At 38.3% G+C, this 25,677-nt stretch overlaps 2 protein-coding genes across 5 annotated transcripts in view; one reads left to right on the plus strand and one right to left on the minus strand.

The window, feature by feature from the left end:
* HNRNPM (heterogeneous nuclear ribonucleoprotein M) overlaps positions 1-16,990 on the plus strand; it is a 37,229-nt gene extending 20,239 nt beyond the window's left edge. For 2 of the 3 annotated variants that reach the window (XM_074205035.1, XM_074205034.1), the window contains 10 exons: positions 1,453-1,606; positions 2,365-2,414; positions 4,637-4,697; positions 6,554-6,655; positions 8,126-8,170; positions 8,479-8,559; positions 10,549-10,647; positions 12,067-12,860; positions 14,717-14,768; positions 16,559-16,990. In XM_074205035.1, the coding sequence (XP_074061136.1) occupies positions 1,453-1,606; positions 2,365-2,414; positions 4,637-4,697; positions 6,554-6,655; positions 8,126-8,170; positions 8,479-8,559; positions 10,549-10,647; positions 12,067-12,860; positions 14,717-14,768; positions 16,559-16,722 (1,602 nt within the window). In that variant the 3' untranslated portion in view covers positions 16,723-16,990. The remainder of the gene's footprint in view (positions 1-1,452; positions 1,607-2,364; positions 2,415-4,636; positions 4,698-6,553; positions 6,656-8,125; positions 8,171-8,478; positions 8,560-10,548; positions 10,648-12,066; positions 12,861-14,716; positions 14,769-16,558) is intronic. The other variant, XM_074205033.1, reaches the window with a different exon arrangement.
* Positions 16,991-17,910: 920 nt separating this feature from the next.
* PRAM1 (PML-RARA regulated adaptor molecule 1) lies at positions 17,911-24,634 on the minus strand. Of its 2 annotated transcripts, XM_074205037.1 has the most exons (9): positions 23,679-24,631; positions 23,257-23,362; positions 23,099-23,163; positions 19,180-19,240; positions 18,948-19,065; positions 18,567-18,729; positions 18,457-18,490; positions 18,295-18,329; positions 17,911-18,098 (listed from the first exon to the last, which is right to left on the minus strand). In XM_074205037.1, the coding sequence occupies exons 1-8, from the start codon at positions 24,205-24,207 to the stop codon at positions 18,296-18,298; spliced, it is 1,110 nt and encodes a 369-aa protein (XP_074061138.1). In that variant the 5' UTR covers positions 24,208-24,631; the 3' UTR covers positions 17,911-18,098; position 18,295. The 2 variants fall into 2 exon arrangements, with proteins under 2 accessions (XP_074061138.1, XP_074061137.1); XM_074205036.1 differs by lacking the exon at positions 17,911-18,098 and having other exon boundaries at positions 18,271-18,329; positions 18,457-18,729; positions 23,679-24,634.
* Between the last annotated feature and the right edge of the window lie 1,043 nt (positions 24,635-25,677).

Raw genomic sequence — 25,677 nt, forward strand, 5'->3', positions numbered from 1 at the left:
AAGTGTCTGAGGCCAGATTTGAAATCAGATACTCCTGATTCCGAGGCCCATCCTCTAGCCACTCCCTGACCATATAAATCTTGTTCATGCCCACTTAGCCTTGTATTGAGCTGCTTGGACCCACGCAAGTTCCTAATCCCACCCCTGCTTCTGACCTTTAGGGAACAGAAATAGAATTTGCAGGAAGGATTTTTGACTGTATGATCTTAGTGGAGAATGTAATCCCTGTGTTGTCTTTTACCAACTCCTTGATTCCTAATATTTTTGCCTCTTTTCTACCAGCATAGCCTAAGTCTGAGATGTAGGTTTCTGTTTTAGACTTTTGTCTTTAACCTGAAAGATCAAAGGGAAAAGGAGTATACAGGGAAGGGACTGCAAATGGGATAGAATTTTTAAAAATTTAAATATGGTTGTTTACCAGTCTTCCATGGTGAAAAATCCTGTTTAGAAGCAACTAGTCAAGAAAATAAACTTGTTTTCCATTCTGTGTCAATTATAGTCCCTCCTATCCCTCAAGTGAATCTCATTCCTGTCTCTTCCATTCTACTACCAAAAAGGTGCTGAGGAGGAGGAGGAGGAGGAGGAGGAGCTCTCAGGATTTGGGAAGTATTTAAGGATAGGGCTTATCTGTTCTTTAGTGCATTGATGCTACTACCTTTTAGGGTAAAATTCTTGATAATCTTTTTGTTGTTGGTTGTTGAGGTCTTAGCTCAGACACACAGCTTTCATGACTGAGTAGCTATTTTTTAAAAAAGCAAGAAATGCCCATAGCTAATATGGAAGGATGTCTTGTATAACTTCACATGTATAATCACTATATTGGTTGACTTCTCAAGGGACTGGAAGGAGAGAATGTGGAACTCAAATTTTTAAAAAAAAAAATTTGTAATTAAGGGGCAGCTAGGTGGCGCAGTGGGTAGAGCACTGGCCCTGGAGTCAAGGACCTGAGTTCAAATGTATCCTCAGACACTTAATAATTACCTAGCTGTGTGACCTTGGGCAAGTCACTTAACCCCATTGCCTTAAAAAAACCAAACACAAACAAACAAAATTTATGTAATTGGGAAATATTTGTGTTATTACATAATACATTTTAAAATGGAAGTTGCAGAGGTTCTAATTTCTTGCACTTAGTTATTTTTCTATAATTTGGATGCAGAGCAAACATAAGTAAATTATCGTTATTGGAAACTTAAAATCAATGAATAATGAATGACAAAAGAGAAAAGCAGGTGAGGCCCCTTTAACTTCTAAATCATTGTATCTGGAATTCAGAAAGTGCATCTTATACCACTCAGGATGTACAATGCAACTTTCTCCCCAAAATTGGAATGCCATTGAGGCATCTCTTCCCTTTGCTAACACATGCTCAGAACCAAGTGTTGTAACCTATTTGTGCAGTAAGAACTCTATGTAAATGTTCCATGATATACAGAGTCCTTTCCTTTTCAGCTGGATTATAAAGTTGGCTGGAAGAAACTGAAGGAAGTATTCTGTATGGCTGGCGTAGTGGTTAGAGCAGACATTCTTGAAGATAAAGATGGGAAAAGTCGTGGAATCGGCACTGTTACTTTTGAACAGTCAATTGAAGCAGTTCAGGCTATATGTATCCTTTTGAACCTGTATCAGTACCATCCCAGTGATTAAAGCAGGTTTGATTGAGGAGAGTTACTACATCATATTTTACTTTGGATATGAAAGACTGTTATTGAAAGGAACAATGTGCTACTGTGGAATTGGAAAAGCAAAGCACTTTGGTATGAAATGAGCCAGAGTTCTGTTGACTTTTTTTTTCCCCTAAACTGATTTGTCTCAGTGTTTTTTCTTTGTTAATAAAAACTTTCTTCTACAAGTCTTAATTTCATTGTTTGCATTGCAATTCTTTCCAGAGAATGATATCAAGAAATGTATCTAGAATTCATTATTCCTTCTCTTTCACCTTTCCTGTGGTATTGAACATGTGTTTTGTTCTGTTTTGTCTTTTTTTAATGAGTTGTTTTGTAACAATTTTTAATTTGGTGTTTTTCATACTATAATAGCTTGATTGGATTACTTACATTATAATTATATATTATAGTCTAATTATAGTATAAGGACAGTATAATTATAGTACTATATTTCTTTCCATAAAATCATATTTTTGTATGTGACATTAATCCATGGGTTGAAGACTCATGACCCTCATAGACAACTGCTGTGGTTGGTGAAAAGAAATTCATTTGGTGAAGAAGATTGAAAAGAAGAAAGTATGATGATGGTGTTTATAAGTAGCTTGAACATACTTGAAAAGAAATCATGGGTTTCTGTTAGTTTGAAATTGTCAGATTGAAAATAGCAAATAGATGACCTTAACTAATATATCAGCAATGTTCAATGGCCAACTGCTATTTGACAGACCAATGCATGTGAAGATGGTAAGTTTAACACAAGTGTTTCTTCATTTTATGTAATTTTTTAGAATTGCAGAATCATCAGTTAGAAGGGACCGCAGCAGCCATCTTAGTCTCTTACATTGGAAAAAAATCCTCCTGAGATATACTCAACAAATAGTTATTTGTCTTTTTTAGATTTTTCAAGGCAGTGGGGTTAAGTGGCTTGCCCAAGGCCACATGGCTAGGTAATTATTAAGTGTCTGAGGTTGGATTTGAACCCAGGTACTCCAGACTCCAAGGCTGGTGCTATATTCACTGCTCTACCTAGCCGCCCCTCATTTATCTTTAACATAAAGACCTCCACAGAGAGGAAACTTGTACTTCTCAGCAGCCTGTTTCACTTTTGGGCAACTCTTGTTATTAGGGAAATATTTTTGATAGCATCCTAAATCCTGATCATCTGCAATGTACCTCCCCTATTTACCCCCTATTGCTCTTGGTTTTATCTACATGAGAGACTTTTACTTACTTGAAGATAGTTATCATGACTTCCTTCTCTTTAAGCTACACATGTCCTGTTTCTTCAGCTGATTTCTCTTAGAACATGAATTCAACCATTCTAATGTCCAAAATTCAACATAAAACTACAATATTTAATGGTAGCAAGATATAGTGAAACTCACATGGAAGCTTAAGTCATTTCTTAATCCAGATTGAGATTTGCACTAGCTTTCAGTTCACTAAACTTGCTATATCCTTTGGAGAACAGCTATCTGTTCTTTTCTGTCTTATGTTTGTAGAATGGTACTAATTTGTACCCAAGTACAAGACTTTTTTAAAACTTTTTATCGAATGTCATTTTGATTCTGCTTAGTACTCAAGCCTATCAAGATCCTTTTGGATCTTGATTTAACTGGTAGGTTATCTCTTCCAGCATTGTTTTAGCTGCAAAATTGATACAAATTTCAGGTTATTTTATCCATCCAGTTTGTAGATTAAAATGTCAGGTGTACCTGGGGTGTTCAATTGCCATCTGTCTAGTTACTCTCTAATTCAGTAATCTAGATAATAGGATAAGTTGTAAAGAAGTAAGATACTAAGAACCTTTTGAGTTGTGATATTGTTGTTTTTTAAAAAACCATCCATGCCAGTTTGAACCAATTTGCAGTGCGTTGATTTTGTTATCTGTAGGTAGGAAATGAGGTACTGCCTAGATACATACCTAGAATAGGTAGAATACATACAAGAAGTCCTGATTTATAATGAGTTGAACTTAAATTTCAAATTATGTTTTGCTATTTTCATCCTAATACTCATTTTATTGCTGATTATAAACAGCGCCAGCTACTAAATTAGATGAATAGGAGGCCAGATAGTGAACCAGCTGCCATGGTTGGTCTTTTAAAATAAACAATTACTAATTGTTACTATTAGAGACCTATTGACAGGATGGAAGAATTTGAGTTTGAAAAAATAGAACAGATTCTTAAAATTTGTAATGATTGTCAGTTTTATGATGTGCAAAAATAGTAAATATAATAGATAATTAATCTTTGATTTCCGCCTTGCACATAGCATTTCTGAATTTCTCCTCCAGCTATCATTTGAGGGTACATTTGCCCAAGGAGTAAAAATTCAAGTTATATTCATCTCAGCTAAAAACAAAATGCTTTAAAGACAAAAAATGTTTTATCACTTGATCTTGTGTCATTCACATGTATAAATGAGGGTTGAACATCTTTTAAAAAAATTATTCCCCAATATGTGGCTGTTGGGCTCATAAGTATCACAAAGTTGTATCAGACTGGAACTTTGCTCAATATTCTTCTGTTTCTTACTGCCAAAGCTACAAGGGCTCCTGTCATGGTGGTGGCAGTCACCCCCCCCCCCTTTTTCCCCTTCCTGTTGTCCTCTCCTTTGCCACCTTTTTCCAAAAAGCCTTCCTTTAGATTTACAAATCGACATATTTGGAGGGTTTAAGAGTGCTCATTTCTGGAAAAGCTTAGAGGTGGTTTAGAGTTTAGAGAAGCCCAAAAGGCTTCTGAAATACTCAGACTTTAAAAGGTTCAGTACAGTAGAAAGTCAGATTTCAAGACATTTTCCAGTTAAGTTTCCTATATTATGGAAATTCAAAAAAAAACTAGTTTCAAAATAAAAGTGTATTCATAATAGTTTCATTCAGTAAATTTCTGTGATGTAATTTTTTTTATCAGGATAATGCGGTTATAATGAGGTAAATTTTTTTTTTTGTTTTTCCCATTTAGGATGAGAGAGCCTTGCCAAAGGGTGACTTTTTCCCACCTGAGCGCCCCCAACAACTTCCACGTAAGTATCAGTACATGGCTCTTATTTTCACTCTTTGGAAGCAAATTATCTTATGAAAAGTCCATTCATGTGATAATTTTGTGTGAGCTCACATATGTTTTGCAAAACCTTTTTGCCTTGCACCAGTTTTCAGGTGTAAGAAAATTAAATTTCAGGATATAAAATAAAGCAATCTGTTAGATTACAGCTTACATTTCTATCTGTTAAGATGCTTAAAGGATTTGCCAAGTTCTTTTCATACAATAGCTACTTGGATAATGAAACTAAAGCTTGGAGATGACTTGAAGTTTCTTGATCTTTCTATTCATGTAACTGTTAATATCCATATACAATATACTGTCTCTGACCTTAATTTTATAATGTTTATCAGTGATTAGAGCAGCACAAACCATAGAGTTAATGTAAATGCTAGGCTTTATCATTATATGTAAAGGAAGGAAATGATCAGTTTGGTTTGGATGGATTGTTGTCAAGAATACTGTTGAGGATTTCTCTATTTGCTGGTCCCTAAAAACTATTATAATTTTTTTTAAGGTAGAAAATGGCTAGCTAGAAGGGAAATTCAACTCATTGGCCTCAATCTACTCTTCTAAGAGAAAGCATTTTTTGAAGATATTCAGTAATTCTGATTTTTTTGTTGGGGAATTTAATAAATTGGTTGAATTGAACTAGACTGACTTTGCCCCTGTCCCCCCTTCATGGCATGTATTTTTACATCTTTACAATTGAGTATTGTTTTATTAACTTTGGAAGGTAATTGAATCTGGAAACCTAAGTTTGTATCCTATCTGAAGATAGTGATTTGTGGGCCAGTTTAGCTTTAAAATCTTAATTTCCTCATCTGCATAATGGGAATAATGTTGAGGAAGGTATCCTATAAACCATTTAGTTATCCTTCCATAGTGAAATTCTTGACTTGAGTTTCAAAGTTAAGAGAAATAAATGTAAACTTCCTTTTGAAGCCTTTTGTTAATCTAGAAGCTGACTCATTTTCAATCTCAGCTGGTGTAGAATGTGATGTTTAACTTGATAATAGGATATTGGTCCCAGGGAACTCATTAATCTTATGCTATTTCATTTTCATTGGCTGCTTTTTTTTTGCCTTCTCGGGTGTTGACTTGAATCTTGAGCCCTGTGTGTTTTGGGACCATGAAACCATAGAGATCAACCCTTTATGCCACTTGATTAAGAATAATAGAAGCACCTAGGCTGCTGTCAACCAGATTGGCTTCCAGGGTGGATCTTTACATACTTACTTCTTCCCTGTAGAGTCTTTACCTAATTAGCCTTGATTTCAACTCATAAGATACTATGCAAATCATATCACAACACTGGAGAATCTTACAGCCAAACAATGTATACCACATAGAAGTCCAAAGCCTGCTAAGTAGTGATTCTATTCTGGGCTGGTTGTTCTTGTGTAGTAACAGCTTTCTAGTTAACTGTATCAGGATAAAAGTTGCCTTGTCATTTTTTTTTTTTGTAATATATCCATCATATAGAATTAAAAATTTCCATTCTAGGTACTTTATCCCCAAGTTTGAGTTGGGGGAAAAGATTGAGAGTGCAAAGGTAGGTTGTGGATAAGCAGATCATATACAATTATATATCAAGTATACAGCCATATACTTGATAAATCTAGGAGTCACTTCGCAGTTCTGAAGATGGGAACAGAAAGGCAATTTTGGGAGATTTCCCAATATGTACCTTATAAATATATGTATTAATTACTACTATCCTTAAACATTTGGTGTAGGAAGTATGATTGGTATTATTGATAGTCAAGCAATAAACTGGGTTTGTTTCTAAAGCCCTTTTAACATGAAAATTCAAACTTGTGACATTTTTCCCTCCAGATGGACTTGGTGGCATTGGTATGGGGCTAGGACCAGGAGGACAACCTATTGATGCTAATCATCTAAACAAAGGCATAGGAATGGGCAACATAGGACCTGCAGGTAAGTTCACCTTAGTCCATTCTACTATCTGTGTTGAAAAGATGCAAGATTTCCTCTAGAGAATAATGAAAATAAACATTTTGATCAATGTGTGCCTCACATTCTTACAGAAAAATTTTTAAATGATTTTTCATTTTGGTCTTTATCTTAAAATAAGTAGGCAAGTTAATTTAACATTTATTATTGTACTAAATATATGTGATACCTGCCAAACAGAAATATAAAATATAAAATGGTCTCTTTCCTTGTGGAGTAGATTATTTTAGTTATTTCTTTCATTTGGCAGATAAAGAAGCAGTAGGCCTGGATTCTGACTTGAACCCCTATAGGTGCCTGAATTCCCTTCTTACCAGAGGTTCTGTTGCTGAGCAAACCCACCCAAAACAAACAAGGTTTACATCCAATATATTTTTAGTCAAATCATTTTGGTGATATGTACATAAACCCTTTAATTGATTTTAGTTTCATTTTAAAGACAATCCTTAAAAATTAGGCACACAGCTTAAAGACAAGAAATGATTCCTTGGCCACAAAGCAAAGGAGGCAGGGGAAATCATAAAATATCAAAACCTGAAAGACAAAACAGACCATTGATCTTTTTAGTGTTGGAGCAAATAGCTTGATGAATACCAATGACTTTTGAAAAGGTGGTTACTCTGATGTGTGATATATAATTGAAAATATAATTGAAAAGGGTTTATTATTCTAAGTTTAGAGAAAAGAAATATAGGCAAGGAAGGCATAAGTTTTTGTTATCTGGAAAATTAATATGAAATAGTTTTTGAGTTTTTTAAGTCAAGTCCCTTGTATCAGTTAATTGAATTATTGATATTGTAAAGAAATTATGTGGTTTTAAGACTTTTTTGTCTTCTCCATTTTCTTATATCCTTAACCTCTTGATCAGTTTTCTTTATCAAAAATAATTTGCATTTATTAGACAGGTGAAAAGTTGTACTTTATGAATGAACTTAAAATAGGACAAATATGCTATCCATGTGTATTGGAATGCTATCACTTATATAGGGTGTATAATCTCACATCTGATCTGATAGTATCAGTCTAGAACCATCATAATTGAATAAGTTAGATGATAGAGTGAAGATCTAAGAAAAACTAGATGAGCTGTATAGAGAGTGGGATGAATGATATGTTTTCTTTATTCACTTGATAGAACTGTGTTTTTGAAATGTGTTGTAAAAAGAGTTGTGGGTCAAATACTTCTAAGTAGTCTTAATTCTAGTCACTTAATTCCTTTGAACCTCAATTTCTTCGCTTATAAAACTGTTTAATTTTACTTGTGAGTTGAAGATTAAATTGTGAAAGTACTTTGTAACAAAAGGCACTATACAGATGTGAGGTGGTTATTGAGAATAGCATTTTCCTTTTTTGTTACACTGTTACTGTTCAACTAAGATTGTATCATTTACTACTTTGATATAGTTTTGTTTGCATTGAATTTTTCTTTTTAAGGAATGGGAATGGAAGGCATGGGATTTGGAATAAACAAAATGGGAGGTAAGAAATTCTTAATATAACCAGTATTTGTGTGATTTTTATCTTCCCTCCCTATAGCTCATTCTTAGCACCCTCTGAACTTTTCAGTTTGAGTCTAGGAATTACCTTTTCCCCTGACATTAGTTCCGCAACACCCCCCTTATGCTCTCTAGTGTGAGAACCAGTACGGTAGGTAACATGTTTTGTTTCCAAAGGCACAAACACCATGCTGATCAATTCTCAGCTGGAAGCTTATGAAAGTGTCGTTTTCCCCAATTAGTGTCAATGGCTCCCCAGCAGTGAGATTAAAGGTTTCATTTTAATTTCAGGCATGGAGGGCCCCTTTGGTGGTGGCGGCATGGAAAACATGGGTCGGTTTGGATCTGGCATGAACATGGGCCGAATGAGTGGTGAGGATCTGGTTGCTATAGTATTTAGACTCTGGTCTTCTATTTTGAGATGGAAGACCCAGCTTGGTGCGAAGAAGTATTTTCCCCTAAAAGCTATTAGTAAAACCATTTTCCACTTCCACTCTGCCGCTAAACCAACAAAGGCTTTGTAAGCAAAGACATGCTAGATTTGCTAAATGAATCAGGAAGTGCAATGTATATTTATTTTAGATGCTGTCTTTGGTTTTTCCAGTCTTAAAAGGAATTCCCAGCCAATTTATAAAGCTTTCATGTAATTGTTTTAAATAGCAAAATGCCTTGTAGTTAATTTTCAGCCAAGCAGCAAATAGTTTTATAAGTTCTTCCAAAGTGTTCAAATTTTAAAATGAATATGATTGGTTTAAAAGGTGTGTCTAAGGGATGGCTAGGTGGCGCAGTGGATAGAGCACCAGCCCTGGAGTCAGGAGGACCTGAGTTCAAATTTGACCCCAGGCACTTAATAATTATCTAGCTGTGTGGCCTTGGGCAAGCCACTTAACCCCATTGCCTTGAAAAAACCTTTTTTAATAAAAGGTGTTATCTAAGATTATCTTTCCTATTAGGGAAGAGACATATAAACAAACTCCTATGTGAAGGAAATTTTTTAAATATTTCCAACAAAATTCATTTTCATACATAAATTGGGGTATATTGTAGAATGTAATTATCCCTAAAACATGATTATTCTATGATAACCAATTAAAACATGGTTAACTTCATCTGTGGTGTAAAGGAGGTTTTAAAAAGTAGGTCTGTGTATAGATAATTGCTCAGGCCTAATGTAAAAAGATTCCTATCAGTGGAGTTCTTGTTTTTGGAATGTGGAAGTAGTTGATAATTTGACTAAAAAATGCTTTTAAAAACAGACTTTTTAGAGTTAATGGGCAACTTAGAACTTCTTCAGGCAGTTAAGGTGATAGAGCCTTGGATTTAGAGTCATAAGACTGTATCTGATGATTATTATTGACCTTGCAAAATTCTTGATTTTCACTGAGCCTGAATTTCTCCATCTCTAAAGTGGTTGCTGATTTAGAGAGCTTTGAAAGACAAAGTCATTGCAAAGGTTGTGAAAAGGGAAAAAAGAGATGGAGCTAAAAATGTCTTTGTGGTCAGTTAAGGCATAGAGAATTAAAATTGGAGTAGTAAAGCAAATGCAGTAGAACTAATATTAAGTGGCAAACTTTTTCAATATGCTTATTATAAACTTGTGCCAAAAATGTTATTTATACTTTAATATAGCTGTAATTGATGTGTAATTCCTTTTCTCTAGTAGATGGTTCAACTTGATTCTAAATTAAGGGCAGAGTAAGTAGGTCAAATCTTGTTGTAACAGGTACTCTAATACCATCAGCTTCTATATTTACTAAAAAAAAATTTCAAATCTCAGAAGGGAAAAAAGATAGGGTCATAATTCATCAGCAGTCTCTTTGGAGAGGTAAAATTGCAAACTAGTAACTGACTTTTTTATTAGTACTGTATCAGATCAAGAGTGCTCTGTGTACATTATTCTCATTGGTCCCGTGAAACATCCCTCTGTGGGAAGCAGGATGATCATAATTATCTTCATTTATAAATGATGAAAGTGAGGCTCTTAAGAAGAGAAGATTCCATAACTAGGAAGTAGCAAATGGACTCTTGAACTTCCCTTTATTGTACCTTGAAGTCCTAGATCCTTTCCTTTCTGCCATGGCCAACAGACATTCAGTCAGAGAATTGGGATTACCTTTTGGGCTGCTGACTAGATTTCAATTAAAATATTCACCTTCTCTGCCTTTGGAATATTTCTTAAGTAAAGTAGCAGAATTCATATTCTTTGGAGAGGTGTTCATGAAAGGTGAGCTTCTCTGAAAAAAACTATTCAAGGAATAAGGATGAGAATGAGAAAATCATCATTTCATTTTTGTTAGAGTTGATTCTTTGGGAAATGCTTAGGCTGGAACTTTGTAACCCCTAAGGTGGTTCTTTTCACAGAAATGGATCGAGGAATGGGTGGAGGTTTTGAGAGAGACTTTGCTCGAAATGAGATGGGAATGGCTCGGAGTTTTGGAGAACCTCTTGGTCGAGGAATGGGTAAGAAACTACTTGAAATATTTTTAATAGGTTTTTTGGGGTTTTTTTGCAAGGCAATGGGGTTAAGTGACTTGCCCAAGGTTAGACAGCTATGTAATTATCAAGTGGTTGAGGCCGCATTTGAACTTAGGTCCCTCTGACTCCAGAGCTGGTACTCTATTCACTGTACCACCTAGCTGCCCCCAAACCATTTGAATCTTAACAAGATATAATTTTAATATACATTTGTAAAGCAACATTAATATGGATTTTCTAAGCTAAATTATGCCCCTTAGTTTTGAATATCCTAAAATTATGGTACAATGTGACTTTTTTCTTCTAACATGTTTTTGGCTCTTTTATGTGGTTTAGTTACACATGCTATTCACTTTTATTTTTCATTAGTATCTTGAGAAACAGAAGGCCTACTTAGTTTTAGTATTCTCTTGGGATCAATTGTTCCAGACCTAATTTGAACTCAGGTCTTACTGTCTCCAGGGCTAATTCTCTATCCACTGTGCCACCTAGCTGTCCCTAGTGTAATATTACTGATCGGCAATTGTAGGATCTCAGGGAAAGGTTTTAACTGTCTTTTAAAAAAAAGGCTAAATGGAACTGCATTCTCAATTCCTGTTTTGTAATTGATTTACAAAGCCATTGATAGTAAATATTTTTATTTAATTCTCAAGTTGGTTGAATAGCATATTTTTGCACAAGAATCAAATGTATGGTTTTTTTTTGTTTGTTTTTTGCAAGACAAATGGGGTTAAACCAGATTCCTGTCTTTTTGTATTTCCTGTCAACATCTGATCTTTTAATTGTATAGTAAGGGAATCGGCCAAGAGTGCTGGAGATGAGAAAGAAAGAATTTAGTAAATTAAATTTATCTACATTATTGGGCAGTAGATGGCACAGTAGATAGCATGTGTTCAGTCTGGCATGAGGAAGACTCATCTCCCTGGTTTCAAACCTGACCTCAGACATTAACCTTGTTTGCTTCACTTTCTCTTCTGTAAAATGAGCTGGAGAAAGAAATCTCAAATCACTCTTAATATCTTTGCCAAGAAAATCCCAATTGGTTCTTAGAGTCAGGCACAAGTGAAAAACAAGTTAACAACTAATCTACCTTAATTTAGTATTTATCTATATTGAATATATTATTCTTACAATTGTCTTTCCACTATGCTAAAAAGTGTTTAGAATCTGAAAAATAACAAGTTTGTTCTCTTAAAATGACCAAGGACCCTGAAAGGAGCTTTTTTTATGTGATAAATTGAAAGTGTTTTTTGACTTCTTTGATATGGGGAGATTTGGAATTATTCCCCACATGCCTTTCCCAAAAAAAAGTTTTTCCACTTTTCTTTTTGTCTGATAAATAAGTGTTGCTCCATTGACTACTCCAAAGTACCTAACTCTCAGTCCTGTTTGTTCTTGTTTTAGGTGGAGGTGGTGGCAGTGTGCCAGGAATCGAGAGGATGGGCCCTGGGATTGACCGCATTGGTGGTGCTGGGATGGAAAGAATGGGTTCTGGGCTAGGCCACGGGATGGATAGAGTAGGGTCTGAGATGGAAAGAATGGGCCTTGTCATGGATCGTATGGGGTCAACTGTAGAGAGAATGGGGTCAGGAATAGAACGAATGGGTCCCCTGGGTATAGACCACATGACTACAAGCATTGAAAGGATGGGCCAGACTATGGACAGGATAGGTTCAGGTGTAGAAAGAATGGGAGCTGGCATGGGATTTGGTATTGAGAGAATGGCTGCTCCTTTAGATCGGGTTGGTTCAACTATAGAGAGAATGGGATCCGGTGTGGATCGCATGGGCACTACCATGGATCGCATGGGGTTAAGTATGGATCGTATGGTGCCTGCTGGCATGGGAACCGGCATTGATCGCATGGGCCCTGTTATGGATCGAATGTCTACTGGTCTAGACCGTATGGGTGCCAATAACATGGAACGCATGGGATTGGACCGTATGGGGGCCAATAATATAGAGAGAATGGGATTGGACCGTATGGGGGCCAATAACATAGAAAGAATGGGTCCCACTATGGGGCCAGCCCTAGGTTCAGGAATGGAGCGCATGGGACTCGCCATGGGAGGTAGTTTTGACAGAGCTATGGAAATGGATAGGGGAAACTTTGGAGGCAGTTTTGCAGGGTCTTTTGGAGGTGCTGGTGGCCACGTGCCTGGGGTTGCTCGAAAAGCCTGCCAGATATTTGTAAGAAATGTAAGTCTTCTACCTTTTATTTTCACTTTGGTCTTAACTTTTCATTGTCCAAAAACTAGGAAACCACAGTGTCACGCAGTCAATAAGGCAGACTGATTACATTTAGTAATATGTGTTGGGTCTGAATTTTTTTCCAATAAATAAACCAAATTTGCTTTTAGACATTTTATATATAATATATATATAAACTATATGTGGGGGCGGCTAGGTGGTGTAGTGGAGTCGGGAGCACCAGCCCTGAAGTCAGGAGGACCTGTGTTCAAATCTGGTCTCAGACACTTAATAATTACCTAGCTGTGTGACCTTGGGCAAGCCACTTAACCCTATTTGCCTTGCAAAGAAAAACCTAAAAAAAAGACTACATGTGGACCCAACTAATCCTTAAATGAGATCATTGATAGTCAAGTTCACAAAGTTCTTCCTCCTCTAATATTCCAGGATGCATGTAGAATTAAATTAAGCAGTTCCCTAAAGAGTAAAATGCCAGAGTTAGGTGAAGGTTAGGATCATTTGAAAAGCAACTAGATGTTCTTTATAAGACCCTGGAATTTTAGTGGAATGGTGAATTTTTTTAAATCCTATAGATGAGTTTAGAATGTTGCATTCATATTCCGTGCTACACTCTCCAGAATCTCTACCCTTGGAATGAAGAGGAAATTGGGATTCATTCACACATCATTTTAATTTAGATTTCTTGGTTTCCATTTTGAATTGTTTTGTTTCCATTTCCATTTTGCATATTTCCTGGTTCTGTTCACCTTACTTTGTACCAACAAACTTCATATATGTTTTACCATGCTTATAGCATAGTAATTGTACTGTAGATGCAGAAATTTCCACTATCATTTGCAGTCATACTTTGTGAACAACAATGTTTAGCCATACCCCAATTGATAAGAGTCTACCTTGCCCCTATTTCTTTACTACTATTATCAAAAAAAGAAATCTGCCATATTTTTATGTTCACAGGACTTTAATTTTCAGCTACATTTAAAATTAAGCAAGAATTGGTCTGGTGCATTGGGGAATCCAGTAACTCCCTCTAGTCCTTGACCCTCTTGGTCAGATTCATGGAACACAGCTCCAGGGAGGTTTAACAGCCCTACTCCCCATATGATCAACTGCCAAGCTTTGTAACCAGTGGAGCTAGCTGCTTTCAGTGCTTTAAGAAAAATATTTGGGGCAGCTAGGTGGCACAGTGGATAAAGCACTGGCCCTGGAGTCAGGAGTACCTGGGTTAAAATCTGGTCTCAGACTAGCTGTGTGGCCTTGGGCAAGCTACTTAACCCCATTTGCCTTGCAAAAAAAAAAAACCCTAAAAAAAATTAACAAAATTCCAGATTGAACAGCAGTATGCATTGCTTTCCCTTTTTTTGTTAATCATTCATAGAAAGGGATAAAGAATGAGAATCTCTGCTTGCTTCCCCCTCTCCACAACAATACTTCTTACACAGGAATTAGCAAAACAGAATTTCGTACATTCTAGAATTGGGAAGGCACAACAATTTGATCATTCAGTCTCTGCTTAAAGCTAGCTGATGAAGAGAACTTCCTTGAAGCTCCTCCTCCCCCCTCCCTTTGTTGCCACAGGAAATCTTCCATGCTAAAATCTCAGGAAGCCTCTTCCTTCCTTTGGCAGAACTGATAGTAAATGAATGTGAGCTAGAGAATAGTTCATCATACTGTTAGCATCTTTAATCTCTTAGTCTTGAAATTAGTGCCATATTGTCTTCACTGTAATAAGCAGTATTTTTAGCCTCAAATAATGTTACTGAAGCATGTTGAGACTTTTTGTGAGCTATACAACTTTAATCTCTTAATTGACAGTGTGATGGTTTGTTTTCTTTTCCCTTTAGCTCCCTTTTGACTTTACATGGAAAATGCTAAAAGACAAATTCAATGAATGTGGTAAGTGTTTTAAGATGTTTGATAAGCATGTTCCTAGGTTAACTGAAACCCTAGGATTTGGGAATGAAAATATTTGTTTTTAACAAGAAAATAGTGGTACTGCCAATATCTATATGTTGAAAAAAGGTTCATGGTAGTTGGAATTTTCCTACTTTGATAGAAAACTCATGTTTGTATATAATACTTAATATAAACTAGAAACATCCTCACCTTTTGATTTAGCTTCTGTCTCCATCTAGTAGGCACTCCCTAGTCATGCCTACAGGAGTTCTCCTCAGGAGTCCTGGTTGGTACTTGCAGACCCACTTGTGATACATGCTGTTATCCCTTCTTCTGTCACTTTGCCTCCTTAGCACTAAGAACTTACATTAGCATCATGGTGCACATTTCTGTTGCCATGAATCTTACTGGCCCTGTGTGAAAATTGCCAATGATTGATTACACTGAATTAATGCTGAATTGAAGGGTTTATTCCCTTGGTGAGAAACTATCAAAGTAAGCTTTGAGAAACTTTTGTACCTTCCCAGCCATACTATTAGAAGGTGCCTAGCATCATCCCTTTCTTCCTTGGCTCTGTCCTAGAGAAAGCTTTTCCCAACAAGCTTTATCTGTATTGCTTAGTTTTGTCGATTGATTGCTTTTAGAATTGCTCATGCTGTCTTGGCCCTGACCCTGGTCCTTCCCATGAGCCTGAGGACCGACCTAGATTCTTTTCTTTATATCACCAGCTTTGTACTATGACTGGCACATAATAGATACTGAATAAGTTACTTGTTGATTGACTGGCTTCTGTTGACCATTATCCATAGTCTAGCTGATTCAGTCCTTTATTCCATATCTGATTAGCAAGGCTGCTTACTTTCATCACTAAAATTTTGTACCAACCTCTCCTAAGTAAATTTTTAGAATGTTCTCTTTTTGTCTTAACCTCACCCATGAAGTTTTCTATCCATCTTGAATCATTTCATTTAATTTTTGATACTTCCCTAGTTCTCTGAGTCAGGTACATTGTTTGCCAGTGTTTTGTTATATAGGCCTCAGTTGTTTTTTTCTAATTGTTTCCTTTTTATTTACCTTGCAGCTTACAATTTTTTCAGTGTTTTGTATTTAAATGATAAATTTTATCCAGGAACTGGATCTCAACTGTCAACTTCCCCAATTTATATGCCTCTGAATACCCTATATCTCTTCTACTGGCTTTTATGTTCTTGTCTTTTACTCTTGTAGGGATTAAAGAAGGTTTCTTTTCTTTTTTCCCCCCAGTTCTTAGAGCTTGACAATTTTAACAGTAGATAAATGAGGTTATTTCTCTTTAAACCCAAACTAAATTGGATTCTAATTTATATAGGGTGTGCAATATTTGATAACTACAGATAGATCAACTTTTACATTGATTTGGTAGATCTTTGAACATTTCAGTAAATAACATGTAAAAATAAGTGTATGAATGTCTACCTTTGAGATGAAATCTGATTTCTGAACCTAAAAAACAGTATAGCAGTCAGCCAGATTTTTTTATGGGTTTACAAATAATTGTAGATATGTTTGGAGAGGAACAGTAGGTCAGCTACTGTTTGTGTTCTAAGATTTGTCAGTGTGGTAGAATTAAAATGGAATTTTTTTTCTCTTTTTATTTATTTATTTGGTGACTTGATTGATCCCAAAACCCAGTAAATAAATGTTCTGGGCTGAATGGAGTTGGTAGCATCTGATCCCCTTCTAGAAAACTTGAGAACATGAGATTCTGTATGGTGACCTGATCTGGTTTGGTCTTTTCTCCTCCTGTTCAGGCCATGTGTTGTATGCAGACATCAAGATGGAGAATGGCAAATCCAAGGGTTGTGGTGTGGTTAAGTTTGAGTCTCCAGAGGTGGCAGAGAGAGCCTGTCGGATGATGAATGGGATAAAACTCAGTGGCAGAGAGATTGATGTGCGAATTGATAGAAATGCTTAAGCAGTTGCCTTTTTTTTTAACATCAATACCAGACTTCCAAATTTGTATTTTGTTTTCCTTGTTAACCATTTTAATTTGTTGGCTGGATGTATAAAGATGTTAAAATTCAGTTGCTTTCTGGGGTGATTTTAATTACTTTTTTAATGACTGGGATTCCATTTGACTGTTTGCATTGAGATTGCAATGTACGCAATTTTTTTTTGTAGTTGTGGCATCTTGTTGACATTACGACTTTGATAATAAATACCAGTTACTGAAAGCCTCTTAACCATGTTGTGAAGTCTGTTGGAAGTGTTCATTATATCCTCAATATGTCTTTGGTATTGAATGATTTTTAATTCATTCTCTGCTGGAGCTGAATGGGATTGTTAGATCATTAACAAGGGGAACAGGGGGTCATGATCAATAAATATCATTGTTAATCAAAGTTTTGAAGGTTTCCTGGGTAGGACTTCCACCTTCCATCTCTTGAGGTTTTGGGCATCAGATTTTTTAGACACGCCCTTGTCATACACACTCAGACCTCTGTTCCTTAGAACAACAATGGCTATAAAAGGCAAAAAATCCTACCCAGTACCAGTAGTAGGGGAAAACCCCAGCCTAGGTTTGTAGATAGCTATAATTAACTTTTTTTTTTTTTTTTTTTTAGGTTTTTGCAAGGCAAATGGGGTTAAGTGGCTTGCCCAAGGCCACACAGCTAGGTAATTATTAAGTGTCTGAGAACGGATTTGAACTCAGGTACTCCTGACTCCGGGGCTGGTGCTTTATCTGCTGTGCCACCTAGCTGCCCCATAATTAACTTTCTACAGTAGGGATACCTCTCTTCAGTCTACATAGCTAGTTTATTTTACTGACAGATTATTCAAGAAGTCATCTCCCTCTTTCTTAACATTAGCTATCTTTCGATATACACTAAAATAACTTTATTTCTGCGTGTCCAACATTCCTTTGAATTGAATGTCTAGCCTAGAACATGGCTTCTAAAAACTCCTGCTAAACCAAGTTAGATTTATTACTTGCAGTTTCCTTCTATGCTACACTAAAAGTGAGGTAGTCCCCAGAATATAAGCAGTTCATTCTCTCTTGCTCCTCTCCCCTTTTCTTCTGACCCAATTCTCTCCTTTCCACATCTCCCTAACGGGGGAGGGTGAAGGAGATGGGAACACAGAAGAAAGGAAGCAGTCAAGCAGAGAGCTCCTTGAAGAGGCAATTTAATACTGTCAGTGCTCATGAATGAGAACAATACAAGCTAATGGGGAAGGAGAAGCTTGTAGTTTTATCTGGACCCACCACAGAGGATGATGCTCTACAAAGGAAGATGGGGCACTAAGGCCCAGGGAGGTCAGTGGTCCAGTTGCTTTTCATCCTAGGTTTCTCTTGGGAGATAGGAGACTGGATCAGAAACGATTTTTGCTAACGTCCCTTGCTGCCCCAAGAGAGCAGAGCTGATCTGGCCCAGCCTTGGGTCCTTATGCTGCTCCCCCCCCCCCCACACACACACACACAGATGATTTAGAACTCAATAACTGAAGCACAGGCCTGCTCAGTGCATAAAGCAAAACAAGTACCTACCTTAGAAACTAACATCATCATATACCTCTGTCTCCCTGTCAAAGAGATAATGGACCAAAAGTCAATAAATGGTAATCCCCCTCTAAAATAGATGAGCATAGAAAATTTACCCTTCCAACACCCACACTTTTGCCCATATGTCCCTCCAGTTTGGTCACTTACAGGGGGAGCAGAGCTGTTCTAGGGACGAAGCCATCTGTAGGAAGGGAAGGATGGGTTTAATGGGATTACAAAGTGCCCCACCCATTCCCAGATCGTACTAACCAACTCACATTTTCCTCTGACATCCCGGCATAGAATCTGCTCTCTGCTGGTGAACTGGATCACGTCCAGGATCTCCCCACGTCTGATAGCCAAGTTTCTACCACCCCCACGACGGGTTTTGGCGTTTGGGTCAATCATCATCCTTGTCAAAGTCACGACGTCCCCTTCAAACTAGAGCACACAAGGATAGTCAGTCACTTGGACTTTTGACCACAGTTATTCATTCAGATATTTATAGGGTCCCTGAAAATCTAAAGTAAAAGTCAATATGTTGCAATTATAGCTACTCTGATAAATCATCTCCAGACCTTAAAATCTTCCCCGGTTCAGTTCACACTTGGACCAGATTAGAGTGAGAAGATTATGGTGCAGAAATGCTTTCCCCTGACCTTAAATTTCTTTCTGAATTCCCTTTCTCCTTTCTCTTCCTTCTTGTACTGCTTTGGGGGCTTCAGGGCTTTGGAGATTTCTTCTGATTTTACCTCTTCTGAGGGTTTCCAACTGTTCCTGAAGATGGATAGTTATATTCATAACTGTAACAGGATTCAAATACTTTGCCCCACCCTGTTCCCCAGTCTTCCCTTTTCAGTTTTTAGACCCATTCCTCAAACCCCGAGTTACCACAATTGCAGGCCAGGTTGTTGGAAATCTTTGAGAGTTGTCTCTGCAACCAGTAGGTCATCTGAGGAAGCCAAACAGCTAGGCTGGCAAAGGGGATCAAGGTACTTGCTCACCATCCCCCCCCCCCAATTTTTGATTCCCCACAGTCCAGGTTCCCTCTTCCCTCCAATGTTAGAACTTGGAGTGTGTGATGTCTACAAGTTAATGCTACAACAATAGTTGTTTACAGTCATTTATCAACAAACTGGGGAGGTTCTTTGTCTTTCACAATATAGACAAGATGATTCTGGGATTAAAGAACAATAGTAACACTTGAATGAAATGTCTGACTGGAGGGAATAAATTAAAAGCAAGATTGGCTTGTCAGAAGTCTGCAGCAGTGTCATGGAGGATGCCCTGCCCATACTTTGAGCAGGAGAGACATGGCTCTGTGGATGACACACCCTGCCCTAGGACTCAGCAGGGCAGAACGTTAGAAGGGATGTGTCATGAATGAGAAGAGAAGATGGGGAAGTGACAGGATGAGGAAGGCATAGAAATCAGCTGATACCTGAAAAGCAAGTCCCAGACAGATAACTGGATTTGGAGAGTGAGCCAGACTGGGAAATTTTTAAATGAGGAGAATCCTGGCTGGATTGCATTTTGATAGTCCTTCACATTTCCTTTCTCTGAGAGAACCACGTATAGAAACTGAGCTGGAGAGAAACCAGGAGAGGGGTCTGACATGTGGGAACCTGACAGAACTAGATAGGAGACTGAGCTGGGGTCCTATTAATTGGGGGGAGATGAGTTTGTTTACTTTGTCATCAGGAGATGGAATGAGAAGTTGCAAGAGTTGTCCAAAAGTAGAAGACAATGAATGGTTAGCAGGTAACAAGGCATCTTTAATGACCATTTAGGGATGTGTTAGTGGGAATGATTATTCAGATACAAGGTCAAATATTCAGATGATACTTTTCCTGGATAGTTGTGGGAAGTTGAGGTTCTCAGTGAACCCTGTTGAGACTGAAGACCTAAGGAAATGGATTCTGAAGCTGTACTCTGCAGAACTTGTGCAAGTAAGTTTTGTGCTGCTACTCTCATCACCTGTAGTTGCTATTGTACATGTTAAGAGGTGAGAGAGTCTTAGGTGTATGTAAATAGGAACAGGGAAGAATGAAGCAAAAGAAACATTCAGTTTTAGAGTGCCTGAAAGTTTACAAAGCACTTTCCAACAAGAAAGCATGAGATGGAAGTTAAAGCATGTTGTAATGTCCCCGTATTACAGATGAGGAAAGAGAGGCCCCCAAGAGGTCAACAACATTTGAGCTGAGATTCATGGTTGGGGCACCCCCTTTCTCTCCCTCTTCAGTTTGAAATTAAATTGAGGACTCTTGTCTCAACCCTAGCACTACTGACCCAGAGAAAATCTACAATTAAACTTCAAAGAAGACTGAACAACTGTCAGTGGCAAGTCAAAAGCATTCCAGTCCTGGCTGCTTCATTGGGAAAATCACAACGTTCCTGGGTTTTACTTAGCTTCTTAAAATGACTCAGACTGGTATGGCTAAGTGGCACAGTGGATAGAGCACCAGCCCTGGAGTCAGGAGGACCTGAGTTCAAATCTGACCCCAGGCACTTAATAATTACCTAGCTGTGTGGCCTTGGGCAAGCCACTCAACCCCATTGCCTTGCAAAAACTAAAGGAAAAAAATGACAGACCATTCCTGACAGATCGGTTCAAAAACCATTCTCCCTTTGGACATCTGAATTTGGGAAAGTTGGGTGGAGATTATCTCTTTGTGTTACCTAACATGATTAAGGATCTCAAGTTTGCCCCCTGAAGGAATGCTCAATGACACTGATTAGTGATTTAGAACTGGCCAAAAGCTGGAAGACAGATGGACATGGAGCTGTTTCTGTGCATTCAACTCCAAATAAGGGAGCCCTTAGAAAAAGAGTAGATTCATAGGGCAGTGAATAAGGTTCCTGAGACTGACTTTGGAATCAGGTAGGGGGAGCCTATGGGTGAGAGAAGCTTCCATGGCTTGCATAGCTTAGTGAAATAGCCATTTTCCCATGGAGCATTGCCCAAGGTAGATATTAGTAGAAAGTTCTGATAAAAGCGGTTCCAGTGGAGAAGGAAATGGAGAACCACTCCAGTATATTTGGTAAAAAAAAAAAACAAAAACCCATGGATAGTAAAATGTTTGAAAGATAGATTAACAAAGCTGAGTCCTTCAATTTGAGTGCCTGGTGTGGTTCATGGAGTCATGAAGAAACAAATGGAGAAAAACCATCCTCTAGGGCTAAATCTATTTCAGTCACCACTCTGCAAATGTGGTTGTGGGAGGTTCGATAGAACAGAAGGTGGTTTAGGAGGTAGGTCCCTTCCAGGCTTGGAAAGACATCCATTAATTACCCCTCCCTAGACCAGCCCCTTGGAAAGGGGTTCCCACAGATGAAGACCCTTAATTCTACAACCTTTGCCGGAAACACAGGAGAAGCAGTGGTAGGAAGCCAAACCATCTGTGGTCAACTGTGTACTAATGAGATGTTGCAAGCTGCACTGGGGACCTCAGGAAAAGGCCAGAAGAAATAGAAATGGCCCTATTTTGGGGTTGCTTAAGGATCAAGACATCTCAGACCTGAAAAAGATAACCAATGATGCCTTATCCTTCATGTGTTAGAATTCCCTGGGCCTAATGGAAGGTTTGTTCATCCAATTTCTTTCTATACTGACAATTCAGTGATTGAAAACTCAACAATTTTAGAAGGCTGACTGTTGGTTGTTGGTTGCACTGTTAAGAGTTAAGGTGTTTTTTTGAAGGTAATAGTCAGCTGTTAGAGGAGTCACTTGAAATTGGGGGAAGAGTGTATGTGGGTCACAATTGCCACAAGGAAACCCAGGGACGGGAAACAAGAGACCCAATAGGATTAAGTGAGGAAGAAAATGGAAATGAACACTTTACAAATGTATTTTCATAGCTTGATAGAAAATCTAACATTGTATCCCTAGTCACCATGGCAAGAGGGGAGAGTGCTGATTTTGGAGTCAGAAGATAGCTTTGAGTTTATTTTATAGCTTTAAGGAAGTGGGACTCAGAAAAGCAGTTTATCCAGGGTCATACCTAGTGGTGAATGGAAACATACTCCTTCAATAACCAAGTGGGTCCCTGAGATTCTAAGAAGAGAGAGATAGAAATGGATCGGACCCTTTCAGGGTAGTCCATGAAGTCAAAACTATTCATAATTACAAGGCATTTTTTGAGTGAAGTTGAATTTTCTTAACTTCAGACCAAAATAAAATTGCAACTGGTGAATGAAAAAACAGGAAGATCCACCTGTCTCATATTAAACCAGACATTTAAAGAGATTTTCAAAAATAGGTGTAACGATGCTATTCTCAATATTTCACATTTCAGAAATGGTTTTCATTTAAAATGTTCAATATAAAATGGGTTTATTTTTGTAAAATGAACTCAAAATACTCATCAGTTTTAATTTCTAACAGTATCACTATAGGTCTTTGTGTGTGTGTGTTTATGTGTGTGTAGCTTTTGTTTTAAAGCTCTTAAGAGATGGCCCTCAGTAATGTTCAAATTGTGAAGGGGCACTGAGCCCCAAAGGTCTAAGAGCCACCAGCCTAGATTTTTGTCCCCATTTCATCTAGGTTAAAGAGACATGGCCTTAGACAGAGGAGTTGGCCACTAAAGTTACCTTCTGGGGGACCTTCATATCCAGACCATGACCCTAGTCAATTCCCAGTCCAGACCCTCAGTTTCCTTATTTATAGAATGGAGAACAACCATACTTAGACTGATTGACTTATCACTCATTGAGAGGGAAGTGCTTCCGAAGTGAGTTGGTGTCTAAACTGGAAAGGCCATCCCTTTCCTGAAATATACCTCCATATTCCATTTCCCTCATGGATACACACCTCTCCTCTTGGGACCTGGTGGGCAGGGACTTGCCTCCACATCATCATAGATCTCATCTGGATCCCTGTGGGAGAGTAGGGGATAGGTTTCCTGCAGCTTTTTACAGGTCCCCCCCAAAGTGCCCCCCTTCCCACCTTTTCCAAGACCCCAGACTTACTGCAGGATGGGAGGAACTGAGGGGCCCAGACACTTGCTACTGGAGAAGGATTCTGGCTTCCGAAGTGATGTCACTTGTGTTCTCCCTCCCAAGATGGTTTTCTTGCCTGGATATAGTTTATACCAGGATAATTGAGAGTTTTCAGGAAGATCTGATCCCACTTAGCCACTCATTGGAGCCATGCAAATTCCATGACATATATGAAGATTTGAAATGTTTTTTTTTTCCTAACGTATCAAATTCCCACAGGAAAAACTGGACTTGACCATCATCCCTAATATTAGCTAAATAATCCCATGGGCAAGTCAGTTTCTCAAACAGGGAGTGGATCTGGGTCCTGGTACTTTAACCCCAGGTCCAAAATCTGAGATCCTCCTCAGACCACCATAAACCTCAAAACTTTGACACATCTGAACACATACCTGTAGTTAACCTGTGGGTGACTTCTTTCCTCCTAAATCGTTCTAAATGCAGGTTACCTGGTGGAGGGGGGGGCTTGGGAGGCTGGGGACCAAGAGTTCTCAGAGGTGGCAGAGGTCTCCTGCTGGGGACCTTCAGAAGGCCCTGCTCATTCCTAGAAGCTCTTGGGGAGTCCAATGGGATAGGACTTGGAGGTGACGATGCCTTCTCCCCAGCATTCCCTGCAATTCTCCATGGTGCTTGTTGATCTCTGGGAGCCTCCCTGGTCCTGGGACTGGCTTGGGAGCTTCTCCCCAGGTTAGGGAGCCAAGGTAGGGCCCCTTGTCCTTGCCATGTAGGTCCTCTCTGGTTAGCAGCAGGAGCCCCAGAAGAAATCTGAGAAATATTAGGGGCTCGACCAAGGCCTGGCCGCTGAGAGCCCTTGGGCAGTGATGGCTTCTTGGGTAGCTCACTAAACCCAGTTTGCAGGCCCTGGAACTTAGCTTTAAGGTTCTGAAAGTCCTGGTGACTCTCCTGTGAGAGAGAAAGCATCAAGGAAACTGAGAATTCAGAGATGGATTAGATCAAGTGACATCTAATCCAACCTGTGCGTGAACAGGAGTTCTTTCTGTGTACAATAGCCTTGATAGCTGCTTCTCAGAAACCTCTGAAGAATGGGAAACCCAGGGGCAGCTAGGTGGCGCAGTGGATAGAGCACCGGGCCTGGAGTCAGGAGTACCTGAATGCAAATCTGACCTCTGACATTTAATAATTACCTAGCTGTGTGACCTTTGGCAAGTTACAAGCCCATTGCCTTATATAAAATTTTTTTAAAGAACAGGAAAACAATTACTTGATAGCACCCCAGATACCATTCTACTTCTGGACAACTGTGCTTTGCTATCAGGCCAGAATCTGCTTATCTACAAGCCCATAGACAGATGGTCAGAGCAACAGATAGAGCAATAAGCACATATGTACACACATGTATGTGTGTGTGTATATATATATATATACCATTGCTCATATTCCCCAGTTCCATTAGAAAACCTAGATGGTGACCAGATTCCTTCCCTTTGTCCAAAAGTCTGTTAGAAGGCGAGAGCCTCTCCCTAGGTGGATCCAGAAATCCCACTAGATGAATACCCCAAAGAATGATACCAGATAAGCTCCATGAACATGAGAATGTTTATAGCAGCACTCTTTTGGACTAACACCGAAATGGATATGTCTTAGATATGTCTGCTGGAAAATAGTCAAACATGTTGTGGTGCACAAATATAGGAATACCACTGCTGTAAGGATGAAGATAATGGTATAGAAAAAATCTGAGCTGTTGGTGCTCCCTGAAGAAGCCAGGAAAATAGCATCAACGATGTTTGCAGCAGTGTAAACTTAAAGCAATCTAATATGAATGTTGTGAAACCGTGAAGAACTGGGCCCCAAAGAGATAGAAGCAAGTACCTCCACCCCCACCCCACCCACCCTTTACAGGGTCAGAGAATCCACGGATGTGGAACATTGCATATGTCTTGAGATTTTTTTTGACATATTGCTTCACTCTTTTTTTCTCTCTTCCTCTTTATAAAAAGTTCTTAAAAGAAATGGCTCTGAAAGGAGGAAGGGGGTGAAATCCAGAGAGAAATCTGGGCAATGTAAAAACTATACCAATAAAAATTCTAATAAAAGTTTTTAAAGGTAGTTTGTAGGGTCATATAGAAGAGCGAGGGAGAAGAATAAACAGGAACATAACCTCACAGGAGGTAATGGAGATAGTCTGTGTCAACATTTATACTTCAGTAAACATGCTACAGATTAGGACTGGATTTATTTTATCTAAATTTAAGAAAGCAATGCAGAAAATGCAGACTAAACTAAATTTAAAAATGTAATACATGTTCTCTTCCCCCTCCCCAGAGCTGGTGGTTTACTTGTACACCCTTACTTCAGGAGCCACTGAACTAAAGAGAGAAATGGCTGGAAGACCAAAATACCATCTTTAGTGTTGTCACAAATAGTGTC

Source organism: Macrotis lagotis, chromosome X (genome assembly GCF_037893015.1).
Source record: "Macrotis lagotis isolate mMagLag1 chromosome X, bilby.v1.9.chrom.fasta, whole genome shotgun sequence".
NCBI lineage: Eukaryota > Metazoa > Chordata > Mammalia > Peramelemorphia > Peramelidae > Macrotis > Macrotis lagotis.

Excerpts from the sequence above, each read along its gene's own strand:
- PRAM1 (XM_074205036.1), bottom strand. The coding sequence starts at position 24,207 with ATGCTTTCTCTCTCACAGGAGAGTCACCAGGACTTTCAGAACCTTAAA. Across the intron at positions 23,164-23,256 it reads TCAGTTCCTCCCATCCTGCA|GGATCCAGATGAGATCTATG; the intron begins GTAAGTCTGGGG and ends ACTCTCCCACAG. Across the intron at positions 18,730-18,947 it reads AATTCAGAAAGAAATTTAAG|TTTGAAGGGGACGTCGTGAC; the intron begins GTCAGGGGAAAG and ends TGTGTGCTCTAG.